Source organism: Paralichthys olivaceus, chromosome 3 (genome assembly GCF_024713975.1).
Source record: "Paralichthys olivaceus isolate ysfri-2021 chromosome 3, ASM2471397v2, whole genome shotgun sequence".
NCBI lineage: Eukaryota > Metazoa > Chordata > Actinopteri > Pleuronectiformes > Paralichthyidae > Paralichthys > Paralichthys olivaceus.
The window spans coordinates 16,875,654-16,891,335 of NC_091095.1; the positions used below are offsets into that span (position 1 = coordinate 16,875,654).

Genomic DNA, 15,682 nt, shown 5'->3' on the forward strand with positions numbered 1-15,682 from the left:
TCTTTTTCCCAGTTATGTACATTTGGATTTGTTTTAAACACAGCAACATAACAGCATCTTCATTATCATCTGTTAAGAAGCAGACAAAGAAAACAAAGAGCCCGAACCATACATTTTTATTTTCTTTTATTGATGGTTTACAATTTTTGTAGATATTTATTCAATATTGGTAATTCTTGTGGCAAACAGTGATCACTGTGTTCTGTACAGTCCGGTCCCATGATGTAGACTTAATTTGTTGGGAGCGGAGGAATGATGCATGAGCCAGATGAGCGTTTACATTTTGTCCAGGTAGTTATCCAATGGTGGGATGCCTTCCTTGAGACCCTTACGTTTGCGTGTCTCAGCAACAACATTGCTAGGCTTGGTTGTGGGATCCATTGGGTCTCCAGAGAGGATCTGCCAGTGATCAAACACACACTGTGGGAAGGCCTGGCCACCAGTGGAAGATCGAAGGTCAGCTGTGAAACCTAGGAAAGGACAGAGCAAAATGTATCCTCATCAAGTTTCTTACAATACTATTAACAAAGGTTGTATGTTAAATTAACATAGCAGTCAGTAACTAGTGACTTGGTCGCTTTAAACCCACCCAGGGCTCAACAGTGGCAGTACTTCACTTGTCTACAATTAAAATTAGGTCATCTGAACAGTACAATTAGTGGTTCATGTATAAACAAAGCAACCATCGTTTCTTTGACCAGAATTGTTACCAACAAGGAAACAGCCAATGTGTGGAACATGTGTAAAGACTTGTTTCTATAGTGAAAATTAAGACTTACAGATTTCAGTATTTGGATCTAGATATTCATAAAATGGAGCAATAGTTAGTCTATAGCTGATTGTTTAGTTTCAGTGTGTTATGGTATAAGACTTTTACTCAAGTACAGACAGTACACGTCAAGTGAAAAGGACAGCAAAATACAAGATGATGTGTGGAAATAACTATAAATTATACTGTAACATAAGAAATGTACTAAATATAAAAATCAGAATCAGGTGACAATACTGGTTTAACAATAAATGTTTTTGCTGCATTGCTCGTCTAAACAAGGACATACCAAATGACTCCATGACGGGCAGGTAGGCCTTGCTGACATGCATGGGTGTCCCAGTGACTGTGTACTCTTCAAACACATGACCACGCCTCTTGGTCAACACTCCATAGATTCCACCAATTGCTGAGTTAGGACACTACAGAGGGGAGAAGTGATTTTAGGTTAAACAGAAAATACATGAAAAGTGCACAATTAAAAACAGTGCGATGACTAAAAACCTTTGAAACTTAACCATTGCCCCCTGCTAAATCCAAAAAATGAGAAACTTTGTGAGCAAATATATAAGGTAAAAACTAATCATATATCCAAACTGAGATAGATCAGGTAACTAGAGGAAAACCAGACTATACATCCAGAGGAACTTACCTGGATCTCTACCAGATAGACAGGCTCCATGATTCTAGGCTCAGCGGTGAGCTCACAAGCATACAGAGCTCTGCGGGCTGTGGGAATAATTTGACCACCACCACGGTGAATGGCGTCTGTGTGCAGGGTCACATCATGGACGTCAAAGCGAACAGAACGCATGTTCTCTTCACAGAGGACACCCTAAAGAACATAAATTGTAGTTGAAAAGTATACACACTGGCCTCTTGTTAGAATAAATGCACACATCTTTCTAAACTATCAAATAAATACAAGACATTTTCTGAACTGACTGTATAGGCTGAGAATGAGGACAGTGAGTTCTAATGGCCTCCTTACCTCCTTGGAAGCCCACTGGAAGCCAGCCACAACACTATCCTTGATCTCATTAAGGTACTGCACTCCCTTGGTAACATCCACCAGCATGTTGGGGCCAGTTCCATCAGGTCCAAGGCACCAGATCTTTCTAGCCTCGCCGACATCCCAGTCAAAATTCTCAGCAAGGTGACGAGCACGGACCTTGGGGTCCTGGCGCATGTTAACATCACCCTTTTCGATATCCTCTGCTAGGCCGTCTTCCATGGGACGGGCCTTCATGAACAGACGGTTGTGCTTGTTGGCAGACTTTGACAGACACATGACACTTGATGGTGCGCTGACGGTCTCCCTATAGGACACCACTGGGTCAGATTTCTAAAAAAGAAAGCAGAACATTTCAATATAGAAAGTCAACCTTTAGGGAGTATAGCAAAATCATTAAGCAAAAAAACACTGAACTAAAAATTTTGACTAAATCACCTTGATTGGGATGCCAGCATGATCTTCCTCCAGATCCTTCAAACAGATCTCCAGATGCAGCTCTCCAGCTCCAGCAATGATATGTTCTCCAGACTCCTCAATGATGCACTGCACCATAGGGTCAGACTTGGACAGACGCTTTAAACCCTCCACCAGCTTGGGCAGGTCAGCAGGGTTTTTTGCCTCCACAGCAACTCTCACAACAGGGCTGACACTGAACTTCATCACTTTCAAGTTGTGCGCATTCTCAAAGGTGGTGATTGTTCCCGTCTTGACAAGATACTGGTCCACTCCAACCAGACCCACAATGTTGCCGCATGGTACATCTTCAATGGGCTCAACATAACGGCCCATCATCAAAATGGTCCTGGCAAAGAAGAATGTGAAAGACAATTGTCATGTGCCCAAAATTTGATTAATTCACCTCTCACATCTATGTGCCAAAACCACTTCAAATAACCGATTCACAGACCAGATGTTGACACTAACCTCTGAATTGGCTTCAAGTAAAGGTCTTCCTTCTTTCCAGGGACGTAGTTTGGTCCCATGATGCGCACTTTCAGGCCAGTGGAGACACACCCCGAGAACACACGACCAAAGGCATAGAAGCGACCCTTGTCAGTGGTGGGGACCATCTTTGAGATATACATCATCAAAGGACCATTGGGGTCACAAGTCTTGATGGCTGGGTACACAATTAAGTCAGACATTTAGACCAAGATCAACAGACAACTGTTAAAATGAATATTAATTAACCTCATACCTGTGGCAGCCTCGTCATCGCTGGGACCTTCATAGAGCAAATCGCAACGGTACCTCTGGGCAGTGACCGGGGAAGGCAGGTGGATGGTGATCATTTGCAGGAGTGCTTCTCCAGCTGGCAGCCAGCGACGCATGACAGCCTTCAGGAGAGGCTTACCCTCCTTCTCTTTGTCTTCATTGTCCAACTTGATATCCAGCTTCTGGATCAGTTTGGCAGTTTCCTCTTTATCGAAGTCCATGATGGCCTTGAACACCTAAATATGGAAGTTGATTGCAATCATGAATAAAATGTCACATAGCCAAGCCAAAAAAGTTAAAGAAAACCAAAGACTGTGCCCTGCTCAGAGTGAAGGTCATCATCAATGTTTTGTCAGGTCAAAGTGAAGAATATTCTAATCATCACTTGCAGGCAAACAGACCAATTGTTTATGGTAAATATCCCTAATCCCTTGTTACCTTGAAGATGGGGTCCAACACAAGAGCAACAAAGGTGCGGGGTAAGTTTTTGCCATCGGCTGTTTGACCAGTCTTCAAGAACTTTCCAGTACTGGCATCAAAAAACCTGAAACAAAATCAAGGTATAAGATTAACCAACCCCGCCAGAGACAGCTACCTTGATAATAGAAGCAAATTTTGAAATTTAAGAAGTCTGATAAAACAAAGTCAAAAAAATTTCAGAGATGCCACTTTTGTGCACTACGGTCCATATAGTAAGTGTTTGTTTCACTGTTAGCAACGTTCTCCAATCACATGCAATTTGTAAGAGTGTCAAGCTCTGTGTAGAGATTCACCTGTCACCCCACAGTTTCTTCATCATGTCTTCCACTTTCTTGCAATGCTCTTCTGGTGTCATCTCAGTGCTGTTACCCTTGGCAGCAAACTTGGCTACATACATCTCAGCAAACTGCTTCAGGGTAAAAGCCCAGCCATGGAGTCCAGAGCCAAAGCCAACAGTACCCACTGGTGGATCAATCTGGGGGAAACGATACATGTGTCAGAATAAGAAGTTGTGAGAAACGTCACAAAATGCTTTATGCCAAAAGGAGATATGACCATTTGGAAGATAATAGTGCTTTAGGTAAACTACATGAGCACAACTACTACACTATCAGTGAGTATTGTGCTTAAGATAAAAAGTTGAGACTGCCACTCACCTGGATGTTGCCCATAGGACCATCTTCTTCTCCATAAGTGGCGATGATGACGTTCACCGTCTCACAAATACGCTGGAAAGTCTGGTAAAGATCTTCTGGGTCAATCTGTAACTCCAACAAGGCACGGTCCATCTTGTTCATCATCAGGACTGGTTTGATGCGCTCGCAAATGGCCTGACGGAGCACAGTCTCAGTTTGCACACAAACACCTGGCAGGGACACAGACAAGTTAACCCTGGAGAAGGCAACATTTAGTTGGGAATCTAATTTAGAACGAGTAGTCAATGGTGCACATAAAAACATGGTTATAGCATATTTTCAGGTAATACAGACATAAGGTTAGACAAAGAAGCAAGTTGCCAGGGGGCCAGAACATGTTTTTGTAGTCTAGTTTATAGTACTTTCTATAGCTGAAGTAAATCTGAACTGGAATGCTTGTTTTTTTTAATTTTTAGAATTTTCCAATTTTATACATTTTTTGTAAGTTCAGAAGCAAGAGCTCACACCATCAACTGAAGATTTGGACTTGTTCTTACCAGAAACGCAATCCACAACAACCAAAGCTCCATCAGTCACTCTGAGAGCTGCAGTCACTTCAGAGGAGAAGTCAACGTGTCCTGGTGAGTCAATCAAGTTGATCAAGAAGCCAGAGCCATCCTTGCTATGCTTAATGAAGGCCAGGTCATTTACCCCCAACTCGTAGAACATGGAGATGGCGCTGCAAGTTAGGGAAAAACCAGATGTCAAGATTAACTGCCTGAACCAATGCAACTGGTTTTGTAAATAAATCAAAATTACATTTAAGACCAGATGTGTGTGGTTTTTTTTTTTTTTTTTTTTTTTTTTTTAAATTCTACTAAATAGGAGTCCCAACAATTCTCAACATGAGTTCAATAAAGTGTAAAATTGTTAAATTCAACAACTTTGTGAGTAAACTGAAAAAGGCCTCTTTTTTAACAGATATTACTATATTGTCATTGACAAAAGCTTTTATGGTCAGCTTGTTCCCACTTAAACCAAACTACTCTGCCAAAAAAAGCTGCAATGTGAGTTTTCTAATAGTGTGCCAGTATTATGGAGTCAGACATGATGTGCCAATACAGCAGAAGTGCCTGACCCGCCCCATTCTCCCTAACCAACAAATTTCCATCAGGCTCAAACCACCTCTATTGTCAGATCTATGCAAAAACAGCAGAATTTAGAAAAATATAACAGTGGTAAGTAAAGCAAGACACTTACGTAGATTTGATGGTAATGCAACGTTCCTGCTCATCTTTGCGCGTGTCTGTAAAACGGGCCTCTCCAGCACGAGATGATGCAATGATGCCTGCCTTCGACACCAACGAGTCTGTCAGAGTTGACTTTCCATGGTCGACATGGGCAATCACAGACATGTTACGGATGTTGGCCTTTTTGTCCATGATGGCACGGATCTGGTCTATGGTAAAGTTCACCTAAAGGGACAAAGTCAAGTTGTACAGTCACACAAAAGGAAACAGACCTTGTATAGCTGCTTTACAGCCTGTGCTGCAGCTGTCAGTCGACTCTGTGGTCTGTGAATTGTTACTTCAGCTGACGATCACAACAGTATCTGATAGAGATGTAATGCTATTAAAGGCATTTATGAACTTTAGATGTGCACACCGGGAAAAATAACTGTTAGAGCCACCTACCGGCGGATTCATTATAAAGGGTGTCCCCCCTCACATAACCTCTGATGTAACTACTGGACTCAGCTAATCTACTTAATTTGGCAAATTACGGTTGTCTAGTTATATTGGATTCCAGTGTCTCAGATGAATAACGAGATAAACATTTGCCAACATTAGCTGCATCCTTAGGGCGTTGTGTGCCCGCCACGGCCAGATTTTTTATGCTATTGTTGTCTGCGTTTCACCGCTAATATTGAACCAGCCACAGCTAGTATGTATCCGGACATACGGTGGCTAGCAATGTTATCCATTACAGGCTAAGATCGCCATTGACGTAAGCTAAAATGTGAGATAACGCACCAGCACCCGGCATGTGACGGCATGAATAGGCCACGTGTACAGAACAGACACCATGCTAGACGCTAACATTAGCTTGATAGCTAAATTAGCATTATGCTCCAGGCCACGTAATGCCGGCAAATGCTTCCTCCGTCACACTACAGGTACAAACCCCAGAATTGAGTACAGAGTTTGATGTGCTCGCTCCCCCGCTTCAAGCAGCGCATTTAAGAAAAACGTATTCAAACGTCACTTGTACAATTTCAGCTGAATTTCAGCAGCTAACGGAGCAAATGGCGCTACTGTCGCTGTTCACCAACAACACGCAGTCAGCTGACGTTAGACATTTGAAGCTCACTCATCACCACTCCACTTAATTCTCCGAGCAAAAGCTTCACTTTGACACGAGAGAGCGAGGTGACTTTGTTTTCTGGAGTCGCGGCGGCCTTAGGCGGTGCCAGCGAACGATGACAAAATGGTTGCCATTTTGATCAAAGCCCTATCCACAGTATATACTCGTAAATAGTACACCATCCATGAATACCGACATTTCTAAACCACTGACGACACGTTAAGTTCTTAAATTACTTAAAGAAATGATAGAAACTCACCATTTTGACGGATGGTTTAGGATACGCTCAGTCAGTAAATTTTACGCTGCCCACCACACGAGGGCTTAGGCAGGGAAGAGGCCGCTGACGTAAAGAAACAGGAGTTTATACTGCGTGCGTCAGCGACCTACGTAAGCACGTACTGACGGAACCCCAGAGGCTCACGGGTGATTCCTGCGGCTGATGCTCAGAGACCGAGAAGGCTCCAGTTCATAATCATCATCATCATCATCATCATCAAAATTTGGTTCGTGACCGGGGTTGAGTCACAGAAGAGACCGCGCCCTAAATGTGATGACAACGCAATAGGTTTTGAAATCAAGTTTGTTTGAATGGATTCCTGCACAAATCTGGGCGGAAGGAAACGAGCTGGCTGATAAGTATGCAGCTAGGAAAAGAGATGTGGATGTGGCAGTAAATTATAGATAGCAAGGCTGAGATTAAAAATAAATCATATCAGGACTGGAAAAGGGCAGATACTTTCATATCATTCAAAAGAAAGTAGGTGAAATAAGAACAACCATCAGGGATACAAAGGAAGAGGTTAGTATCAAGAATGAGGTTTGGTCAAACAGCATCCTTAAAGGGGTAGTTCACCCAATTTCATCCCAAAATGTCATCAAACTGGAGAGGGATACATGTATATCTACTTTGTCTATAGTTATCATATCTATGTGTATTACAGTGGGTGTGGATTGTTTAAAAAGAGAGTCTCTAAAATTGAACTTCAATCCATTTTTGATTTCTATGTCTATCATTGTTAATTGTTGGGAAAAATGCGGGGCATATTTTTTCTAGTAGTGGGTCGAGGAGTCAACCAAGAACCAAAAATGTGACTGAACACTGAATATTTAAATGTTACCAACAATAATTAGGGGTTGCAAGGTGCTTAGCATGGTCACCTCATAGCAAGAAGGTTCCTGGTCTGAATACCGATGGGGCCTGGGGGGGTTTCTTTGTTGAGTTTGCATGTTCTCCCTGTGTCTTTGCAGGTTTTCTCCAGGTACTCAGACTTCCTCCCACAGTCCAATGAAAGGTTGAGGTTCAGATGATTGGAGAGTGTAAATTGACCGTAGGTGTAAATGTGAGCGTGAATGGTTGATTGTCTCTGTATGTCAGCCCTTTGATAGACAAATAAATAATGGTTAGATTGATAGATGGATGGAAACAATCATCAGCTATTTAACCAGGGATTCTAAGTGAAGTTTCAAGCTTATGTTGTGCTCGTTCAGCTAGTTAAAGATTGTTGGATTTTTTTGTCTTGTTCTGTTAGGATAAATATTAAAACATATTTCTTTTCCAGCAGATGGCGCCCCAACTTCATACCCAGCCACTTCAGCTTTCATCACACTGGTCCTATAATGCACAAGTGATACTCAACTGTGGATGATAATGTTCCCATAGTGAAATGAACAGTGGTTGCATTACAGTCACAGAGGTGATATACAAGTTAGAAGACACCTTTTTCACTTTTGAGTAGGCTATAAAGGCAAAGATAGAAAAAAGGCGCGGTAATGAGGGAAAACACTGATGCTTACTTTTCTGTTCGCCTTCAAAGCACATGATAATTCTATAATCTCTGTGGCAATGAACAAATGGAATGTAAATGATGAATGATGAAGAATAATGCTCTTTGTCAAAAAAAAAACATTCATAAATCTTTATAATTCACATAGTCTTCAGGTTATCCTGATGAAATTTTTGCTTCAAGAAAATAAGCTGAGACCTGGATTACATGATCTGTTACTGTTTACAACAGTCAGGGTTACAGTCAGTGGGAGTTTTCACATAGAAAATACTGAATAATTACAGTGTCACAGATTTGTCCTTGACCAAAATACTGCCCACGATCCAATAATGAAGTCACACAAATTACTTTTAATGTCATTGTACATAGAATATAAAGGTGCTTTGTGGGTTGTTGGATGATGTCTTGTTGATCTGCCATATTGCTAGACCACTAAATCTGCCCCTGTTGTCCACTAATCAGAAGTCATTGGTTCTATACACAGTTCCTCCCGTCCGTAAGTGACTGTGATGATTGTGTATGAATGAATGTGTGTGCGATGGGTGACTGGCCAACAGTTTTTAAAATGCTCTGAGTGGTTGATTAGACCAGGAAAGGACATATAAGTGCAATCCATTTTATGTGTCCCATTGTGATATCAAGGATATGGAATCAATTCTCAAACGGCTTGCCATAAGGAGAGGACAACAGCGAACAAAGATGAATGGTATTCTATCTGCACTCCATGCTGAAAAATTCTTTCTCTTCCTTTCTGCAAGGGCAACAGTCAGTTTGATAGTTTGTGGGGAGATGATGAATACTCTGATTGACTGTAATGTGATGAATCTTATCTGTGTAAAAAGAGCATAAAATTAACCCATGATTCATATTCTTGGAGGAAACTGGGGGCGGAGGGGGGGGTAGAGGACACAGAATTAGAAAACAATTAGATCTATAACACGGACACACACACACACACACTCAAAACACTACCTAGTACGCTGAGTTAATTTGACAGTGTTAATTACCCATTTGAACAGGAAGTAAACTGTAAAATGTTCTCATTTCACACCATCGCACCTGATGTGCTTGTCAAGCTGTGTGTTGTAGCTCCCAGCATGCAGTTGTACCTGAAAACAGTCGCGCACAGATGATTGACGGGCACAGACGATTGACGGGCACAGACGCCAGACAGTTCAGCCTGAGTAATAGACTATAGATTAAAATGACACAGATGTTTCAGAGGGGGTAGGATTTCTCTGCCATACCTCCATGCATGCGTCATGCAAAAACTAAAAGTTGTTTTGCTTTCTCTGAGTAGTCCATGTTCCCCTGGTACTTTGCGTGACAGAGAGAGAAAGTAGTCTGACACACCATGCATGTCCACAGTCTAAACCTCAGAGAAATGCACACAGGCCTGAAAGTCTTAAACATGTGTGATTCAGCCACAGTCTGCCCTGCTCCACAGTCTCTCACCCTCTTGCTCTCATTTATTTCTCATCTGAGAGTCTGACCATCACATACAGACATCAGTTGTCTTTGACAACACCTATTATTGAGATGAGGTGCTTGGACGAAATCGTGTGATATTCAATTAACTTATGGTCAAAAATTGAATTTTCACCAGTCAAGAGGCTTATTGTTGGGGAAAGGCAAAACCTCTATCATAATCCAATGTCATGTAACAACATTGTTGGATTGAATTGCTTTAGAGCCCCAAATACATTAAAAATACATTTGCACTATCTGGACTATAAATGTAGTTCAGATGCCGAACACAAGCTGAGTCTTTTTCCTGGAGCCTTACCAAGGTATAATTATGGCAAATAGCAAATACATCTTATAAAAAAGAGTTGACGCAAATACACAGAATCTGTTATCCAATGACAGGTAACCCACAGTTACACTTCTCTTATCACATATGATGAATTTCATTCCAGTTTTCAGTAGCTCTCAACACTAACAGCACCAAGAACAGATATACAGGAGACGGGCATGTGGACGGACACAGACACACATCTATCCTTGTTAGGATGCTGCATTGACTTACATCCATTGTGGATGCTGAACTGAAGCCAAATTATTGATCCACTTCATCATTAACATTAACACAAACAGCGTTATTTGTGCTCGCGCAAGATAACTGTTCCATACGAACCTTCAATTGAAAAAGATATTAAACAACTTACAGCAAATTATGTCCAGACACCATTTAACAGCAGAGGTGCAGAGCTGAGTCATCAATAGTTTTTAATATTAGAAGATAAGATAAGATCGTGGGACTATTATTAGTCCCACAATGGGGAAATTTGCAATAGAGAGGCACTTTCACCAACTAAGCCACAGGGCCAGCCTGTGGTGTATCTTCTAACACTGTGTGTATCCTTAAGTACATATAGTGTGTCTAAAATTGCTGCAGTGAATGTGACTATGCCATCAGGCGCACAGAGTGCATTGGAAATCACTCACAAAAAATAAATAAAAACTATTCACTTTCAAAAGTAATGGAAGGATTTGGAAGAAATAAGAGTTCAGTGATCGCAATGATTTTTTTGTCCCATGATTATAACTGACTAATCAGCTGATATAGATTCTATAGATCTGTGATCTTCGATCTTTGTGCTAAACTGAGTCCAGTATTACACAGATCTACTGGACGGAATCGAACCATCTCAGTACAAACACAAGCACTCTGGTTTATTAGCCGACAGGTATTGTGGTATGCTGAAAACGTACTGTGCACGATCTGCAGTGTTGCCCCTAGCATCAATATAAAACAGCTTGGGTGTTTGAAAATAGCATTTATAGGCCCAAAGTAAGCCTATTTCTGCACCCTCGCACAATGGCATGTTTACTGCTGCTTCCTGATGTTGCGGAACTTGCCCTGAGGGGGGAACGCATCTTCCAGGATCATATTTACAGAGAGAGTGACGAGTTCCTTTTAGCTACCTCAGGCTGCCCTCATGCAGCTCTGCTAAGTGTAGAGCCAGAACTATGTGGCCACATCAGATGGAAACCCTGCACCACCACCACATGCAGGTAATCTCCATTTTGGGCTCAAACTGATTGAACACTAAACCAATGGTGCCCTTTTAATCCAGAGAGGACAGTTATTATTCACAAGGCCTCAAGAGGATGCTTGTCAGGAAAATGTAATAATGGACTTTTTTGGAAAGTTTAAACAACAATGCTCTTCCTGCAGAGGGGTATGCTGACTATTACAACACCCTTGGTATTTCAGAAAGACAATTGTGTGTGATTAGGTGCGGTTGTCGTGCAGCTGACATTTAAGAAAACAGCTCAATCATTTCATGTCACTGTCGTCAAACTGTTTGTCTCTGACTCCAACTGAAATTATTCAGAGTGGAGCACAGCAGTGATGCAAAATTATCCAAAGTTGCAGCTAAAATTACACATCTATGTGAGCTTTGACAGCAGGAAATGAAGCTACTCTGTTGAGCAAATTACCTTCACCAAAGAGGTTATGTTTTCACCCGTCTGTTGATTTGTTTGTTTGTCAGCAGGATAATGCGAAAAAACTAAAAAAGTGATCTCCATGAACTCGATAGACGGATGTGGTATAGGTTAGGGAAGAACCCATTACATTTTGGTGTGAATCAGGGTTAAAGGGCTGGTCCAGGTCCTTTAACATTGTGATGTTGTATTTTCACTGATTTCCCAAACAATAAAAAACATGGATCTTGATAACAAAGGCCAACAGCATTAAAAGAGATCTTTGAGTGTGTGATTTTTGGTGGAGCTGGGTTGAATGTAAGGAGACTGTTGAGCTTGCTGGAGGAAAGCTCTCCTGAGTGCCATTCTAGTGTGTTCTAGTATTGTCAGCAGGATTACGCAACAATAACGTCACAGATTTCCACAAAACTTGGTGGAACAATGGGACATGGACCAAAATATACTAAATGTTGGCACAGATTCGATAAAAGAAGCAAATTTATGAAATGTTTATAATTTTATGTTATATAAGTTTTTAGGGGTCTAGTTTTTTTCAGCTGCTGTACAGTAGCAAAAAGGGCTTCTAACCTGGAACTACCACCAATGTTTAGTTGAGATCATGTGGATTCAGTCAACAGTTCATATGTATCTTCAATAGTTTCAGAATGAATAATGACAGACTTAATGGTTAGGGGGGACTGTTGGGCCTTGGTGGAGGAATGCACTCCTAGATCTATCTAGATACATGAATTGTTCCCTAGGAAATTGATAACAAAATGCCAAAAAAATTATGATTAAAATGTTAATTATCTGTGTCTGCACAAAAATGTGTTATATCATTACCTATACCACATCCTTCCACCAAGTTTCAAAGAAATCTTTTTTTTTTTTCTCAGATATGTTTGTATTTTTAAAATTAAAAACGTGTAAGAGTCCTCCTCTACTAATGCTTTAAAGGTAAGACATGGTGTCTACTTTGAACAGGGGTTGGGGCACAGGCTGAGTTTTCAGTTTTACAAAGAAGCTTTCCTTTATAGACATAGTTGACTTTCATCTGATATAATCTGTCATGCTCCAGTGTTGTTGCTGTTAAATCTCAAAGGGAGAGGTCAGGACTGTCTCTATCTCGTCTCTCCTTTCACACTCTGTGAATAAAGCCTCTGTCTGCACTGTGGTCAACGTGTCTAAATGTTGACTCGTTTGGATTTTTGACCAAACAGGTTAATAAACTATGTGTATTTGTTGGGTTGACGAGTCTTCTTTTGAGTCAGGAGACTTTGTGCAGGTATTTGCTGTACGGAGGAGGTCACACAGAGAATGTCTACGACTGCATTTGTTTTGATCTACAGTATGTGTGTAAAGGAGAAACTAAATTGAATTTTCGAAGTCCAGAGTGAACTTTCACTGCAGCATTCAAACCAACATGGATGTGCTCAGAAAAATTTTAATTTGTACAAATCCATGACAACTGGCCAGCTCCCTCTGCAGAGGAAGATTATGTGATTGAAAGCTCCAGAGGATTACTGGAGCTATGCAGTGGAACAGGTTAGACAAGTAAATGAATCACCATTTCTACATAAGCAAACACACTATACTCAATGACATGACAACATGAAAGATGTAATGGCCTAGTGAGAAATGTTTACATTCAATGGCAACACTTAAAATGTATCAGAGGATATTCAGAAAACTGTTACTGGGTTTCTGAGGAAAATGTTCAATGGGAAGTTCTGGAGTTCTTGTTTCTATGATTTCTGTGCAGAGTTATAGATGTGAACATCAGGGATGATGACTTTCTTTGGGAGTGTGAGTTAAACATAATCTTAAAATATGTGTTTCACTCCCATACAGCTGAGAGAAAGGACATCACACAAATAAAAGTTCATATTTGATCTTGCTTCATCTCATTCATGTTCCGTCTGCAGTACTACACAGTTAAGAATGATGAAACTATACAAGGTGGTGTTTATTTCATGAAGGGGATCCACCTGCTGAGACTAGAGTTTTCAACAGGAGCTGCAAAGAGAGTTGAGTGTTTGTAACTAAAGACATTTTCAGTTTGACTATCACATATGAAGAATGCAGAAAGAGATTCTCCAGTTCACAATAGCAGGAAAATGTCTCAAACATTCAGTTGAAGGGTGATACCTGGATAGATTGTGCAGGAGGCCCAACAGGAGGCATGACATACACATTACACTGTTTTTGTGTATTGACTGTGGCGTCTGCTCTTATCACCAAAAGCTTTTGAATACATCTCCGTCTGCGTCTGTGCATGAAACCTCTTGTCTCCTTGTGAAGTACTCTTATTCCTTTAGGATTTTCTTCAGTTTCATGTTGTAGAAGGTTTAGAATGTGTTAGAAATGTTAGCAACATGCTTGTTGGCTTGCACTGCATTTTCTGGACATCTGGTCGTATTCTCACATGGACTCACTCTGACATTTTCTGGACATTTTACTCTGTGACTGGTAGGAAAATGTCCAAAGCGAATGACTCAATCTGCATTCTCACATACAGCCCCTCCAGAGAATGTCAGGCAAATGTCCAGGGTTCAGTACGTGACTGGAAGAAGCATGCCAGTTTTAATGCTCAGTTCAAACACATAATAAATTAAGTGCGACCCTTTATGGCTGCTTTGTAGCATTAGTTGTCAGTCTGACCTGTTAAAATCAAACATCAGTTGCTTAAGGAGAAAGAAGATAGAGGATGGACAGGATTAGACAAAAGAGAGATAAAGGAGAGGAGGGGAGTGTAGGCAGGGAGAAGAATGTAACTGCAGTTAGCATAAAACTAAAGCTGTACAGATAGTTGCAGTTAGTGTGGTGAGAGAGGGGAAACACTGTTGACTGTAAAGGTAATGGAAGCAGGTAGGAGTTGTTGACACCTTTTCTTTGTGGACATTAAATTACCAAATGCAAACTTTACATTTTACATTTTTACATCAGGCAGTTACATTTTGAAAACAGGCCCAAAATACCAAACTGACCCAGTTCTGGCAGCACACTCTAACTCTATCAGACAGGGAGTCAGCAGAAAGGCTTCATTCAAACTAAGCATTGTTAGCTACACTCGCATTCATTGGAAACCATGATAATGTGCCATCATCTAGCTGATGCCAGCTTTTCTGAGAATTAATGCTTCTGGCCTATTATAGCATGTTCGATAATGATCAGCCAACCAACCACCACATCGTCTGCCGTTCAGAGATGTTCCCCATCCTCTCTTGTCCGTCCATGTCCTCAGACACTGCTGCTTCAGACCTGGCTGTCTCACATACAACCCCTGGCTGAGGGAGACAGCTGCCTGTGCCAGTGGTTCAAACGACTCAGCGCGACCATGGATCGGCCGTCAGGGGACTCCAGAGGCAAGATAAGATATTTGTCGCTGAAGTGCTGCACAGTCCTAGATAACTTAACTTTGGAACACCAATTGGTATGTTGTATTTGTGTGCGTTTACAATCTTTTTGAATTTCCTAGGGGAGGCACCTTACCCACAACTTTGGGGTGAAGTTGCACTAGTAAGCAGGAGCTGAGCAGCTCTGGGTATTGCATTTAATGGCAGTGGCACTACTTTTATGTGGCAGGCGACTGAAACGTTATCTCGTAGGGACATTTGATTAAGAAGGAGAAGTCATGGGTGTTGATTTGTTTGTGTAGACAGTGTGGCATCACATTGCACAAAACAAGGCTCCATAAGCCAGTTTGGGCTCAGCTATGTGGCCAGAATGTGGCTGATTGGAGTAACGGGTTCACACACAGAAGTAAAAGGCGGCTGACATGCTGACTTTAAGCCAGCCTTTGTCAAGCCTGAAAGGGGCTTCAATGTCATGCTTTGCTGTGTCAGTTGACAGCAAACCTGCTACACCCATCACAATTCACTGACCTGGATTTTTAAAAGTCTTCATCCTTGTATTTACAGGGAACTTTCTGATAAAGACAAACGAATCTGCTCAAGGTCTAGTATCACACTGGCTCTCTGCGCAA

At 41.3% G+C, this 15,682-nt stretch overlaps 1 protein-coding gene and 2 long non-coding RNA genes across 3 annotated transcripts; 1 reads left to right on the top strand and 2 right to left on the bottom strand.

Moving 5' to 3' along the window:
* Positions 1 to 109: 109 nt before the first annotated feature.
* Positions 110 to 6,972, bottom strand: LOC109625650 (elongation factor 2-like). The gene is made up of 13 exons (XM_020080975.2): positions 6,738 to 6,972; positions 5,375 to 5,589; positions 4,672 to 4,853; positions 4,136 to 4,344; positions 3,773 to 3,954; positions 3,438 to 3,543; positions 2,983 to 3,235; positions 2,709 to 2,904; positions 2,220 to 2,586; positions 1,761 to 2,114; positions 1,422 to 1,604; positions 1,059 to 1,191; positions 110 to 470 (listed from the first exon to the last, which is right to left on the bottom strand). Exons 1-13 carry the CDS (start codon positions 6,738 to 6,740, stop codon positions 277 to 279), a joined length of 2,577 nt encoding a protein of 858 aa, XP_019936534.1. The 5' UTR covers positions 6,741 to 6,972; the 3' UTR covers positions 110 to 276.
* A 151-nt stretch (positions 6,973 to 7,123) lies between these two features.
* On the top strand, positions 7,124 to 9,168 carry LOC138407218 (uncharacterized). The gene is made up of 2 exons (XR_011240633.1): positions 7,124 to 7,280; positions 7,730 to 9,168. It is a non-coding gene; the product is annotated as an uncharacterized lncRNA (long non-coding RNA).
* Positions 8,596 to 11,872, bottom strand: LOC138407219 (uncharacterized). Its single transcript, XR_011240634.1, has 2 exons — positions 11,713 to 11,872; positions 8,596 to 9,095 (listed from the first exon to the last, which is right to left on the bottom strand). It is a non-coding gene; the product is annotated as an uncharacterized lncRNA (long non-coding RNA).
* Between the last annotated feature and the right edge of the window lie 3,810 nt (positions 11,873 to 15,682).

What these genes read in the sequence shown, in the direction of transcription:
- LOC109625650 (XM_020080975.2), bottom strand. An exon ending in TGTTGGACCCCATCTTCAAG is followed by an intron (nt 3,236 to 3,437) that starts GTAACAAGGGAT and finishes TTCCATATTTAG; the next exon opens with GTGTTCAAGGCCATCATGGA. An exon ending in CGATGACGAGGCTGCCACAG is followed by an intron (nt 2,905 to 2,982) that starts GTATGAGGTTAA and finishes TTGTGTACCCAG; the next exon opens with CCATCAAGACTTGTGACCCC.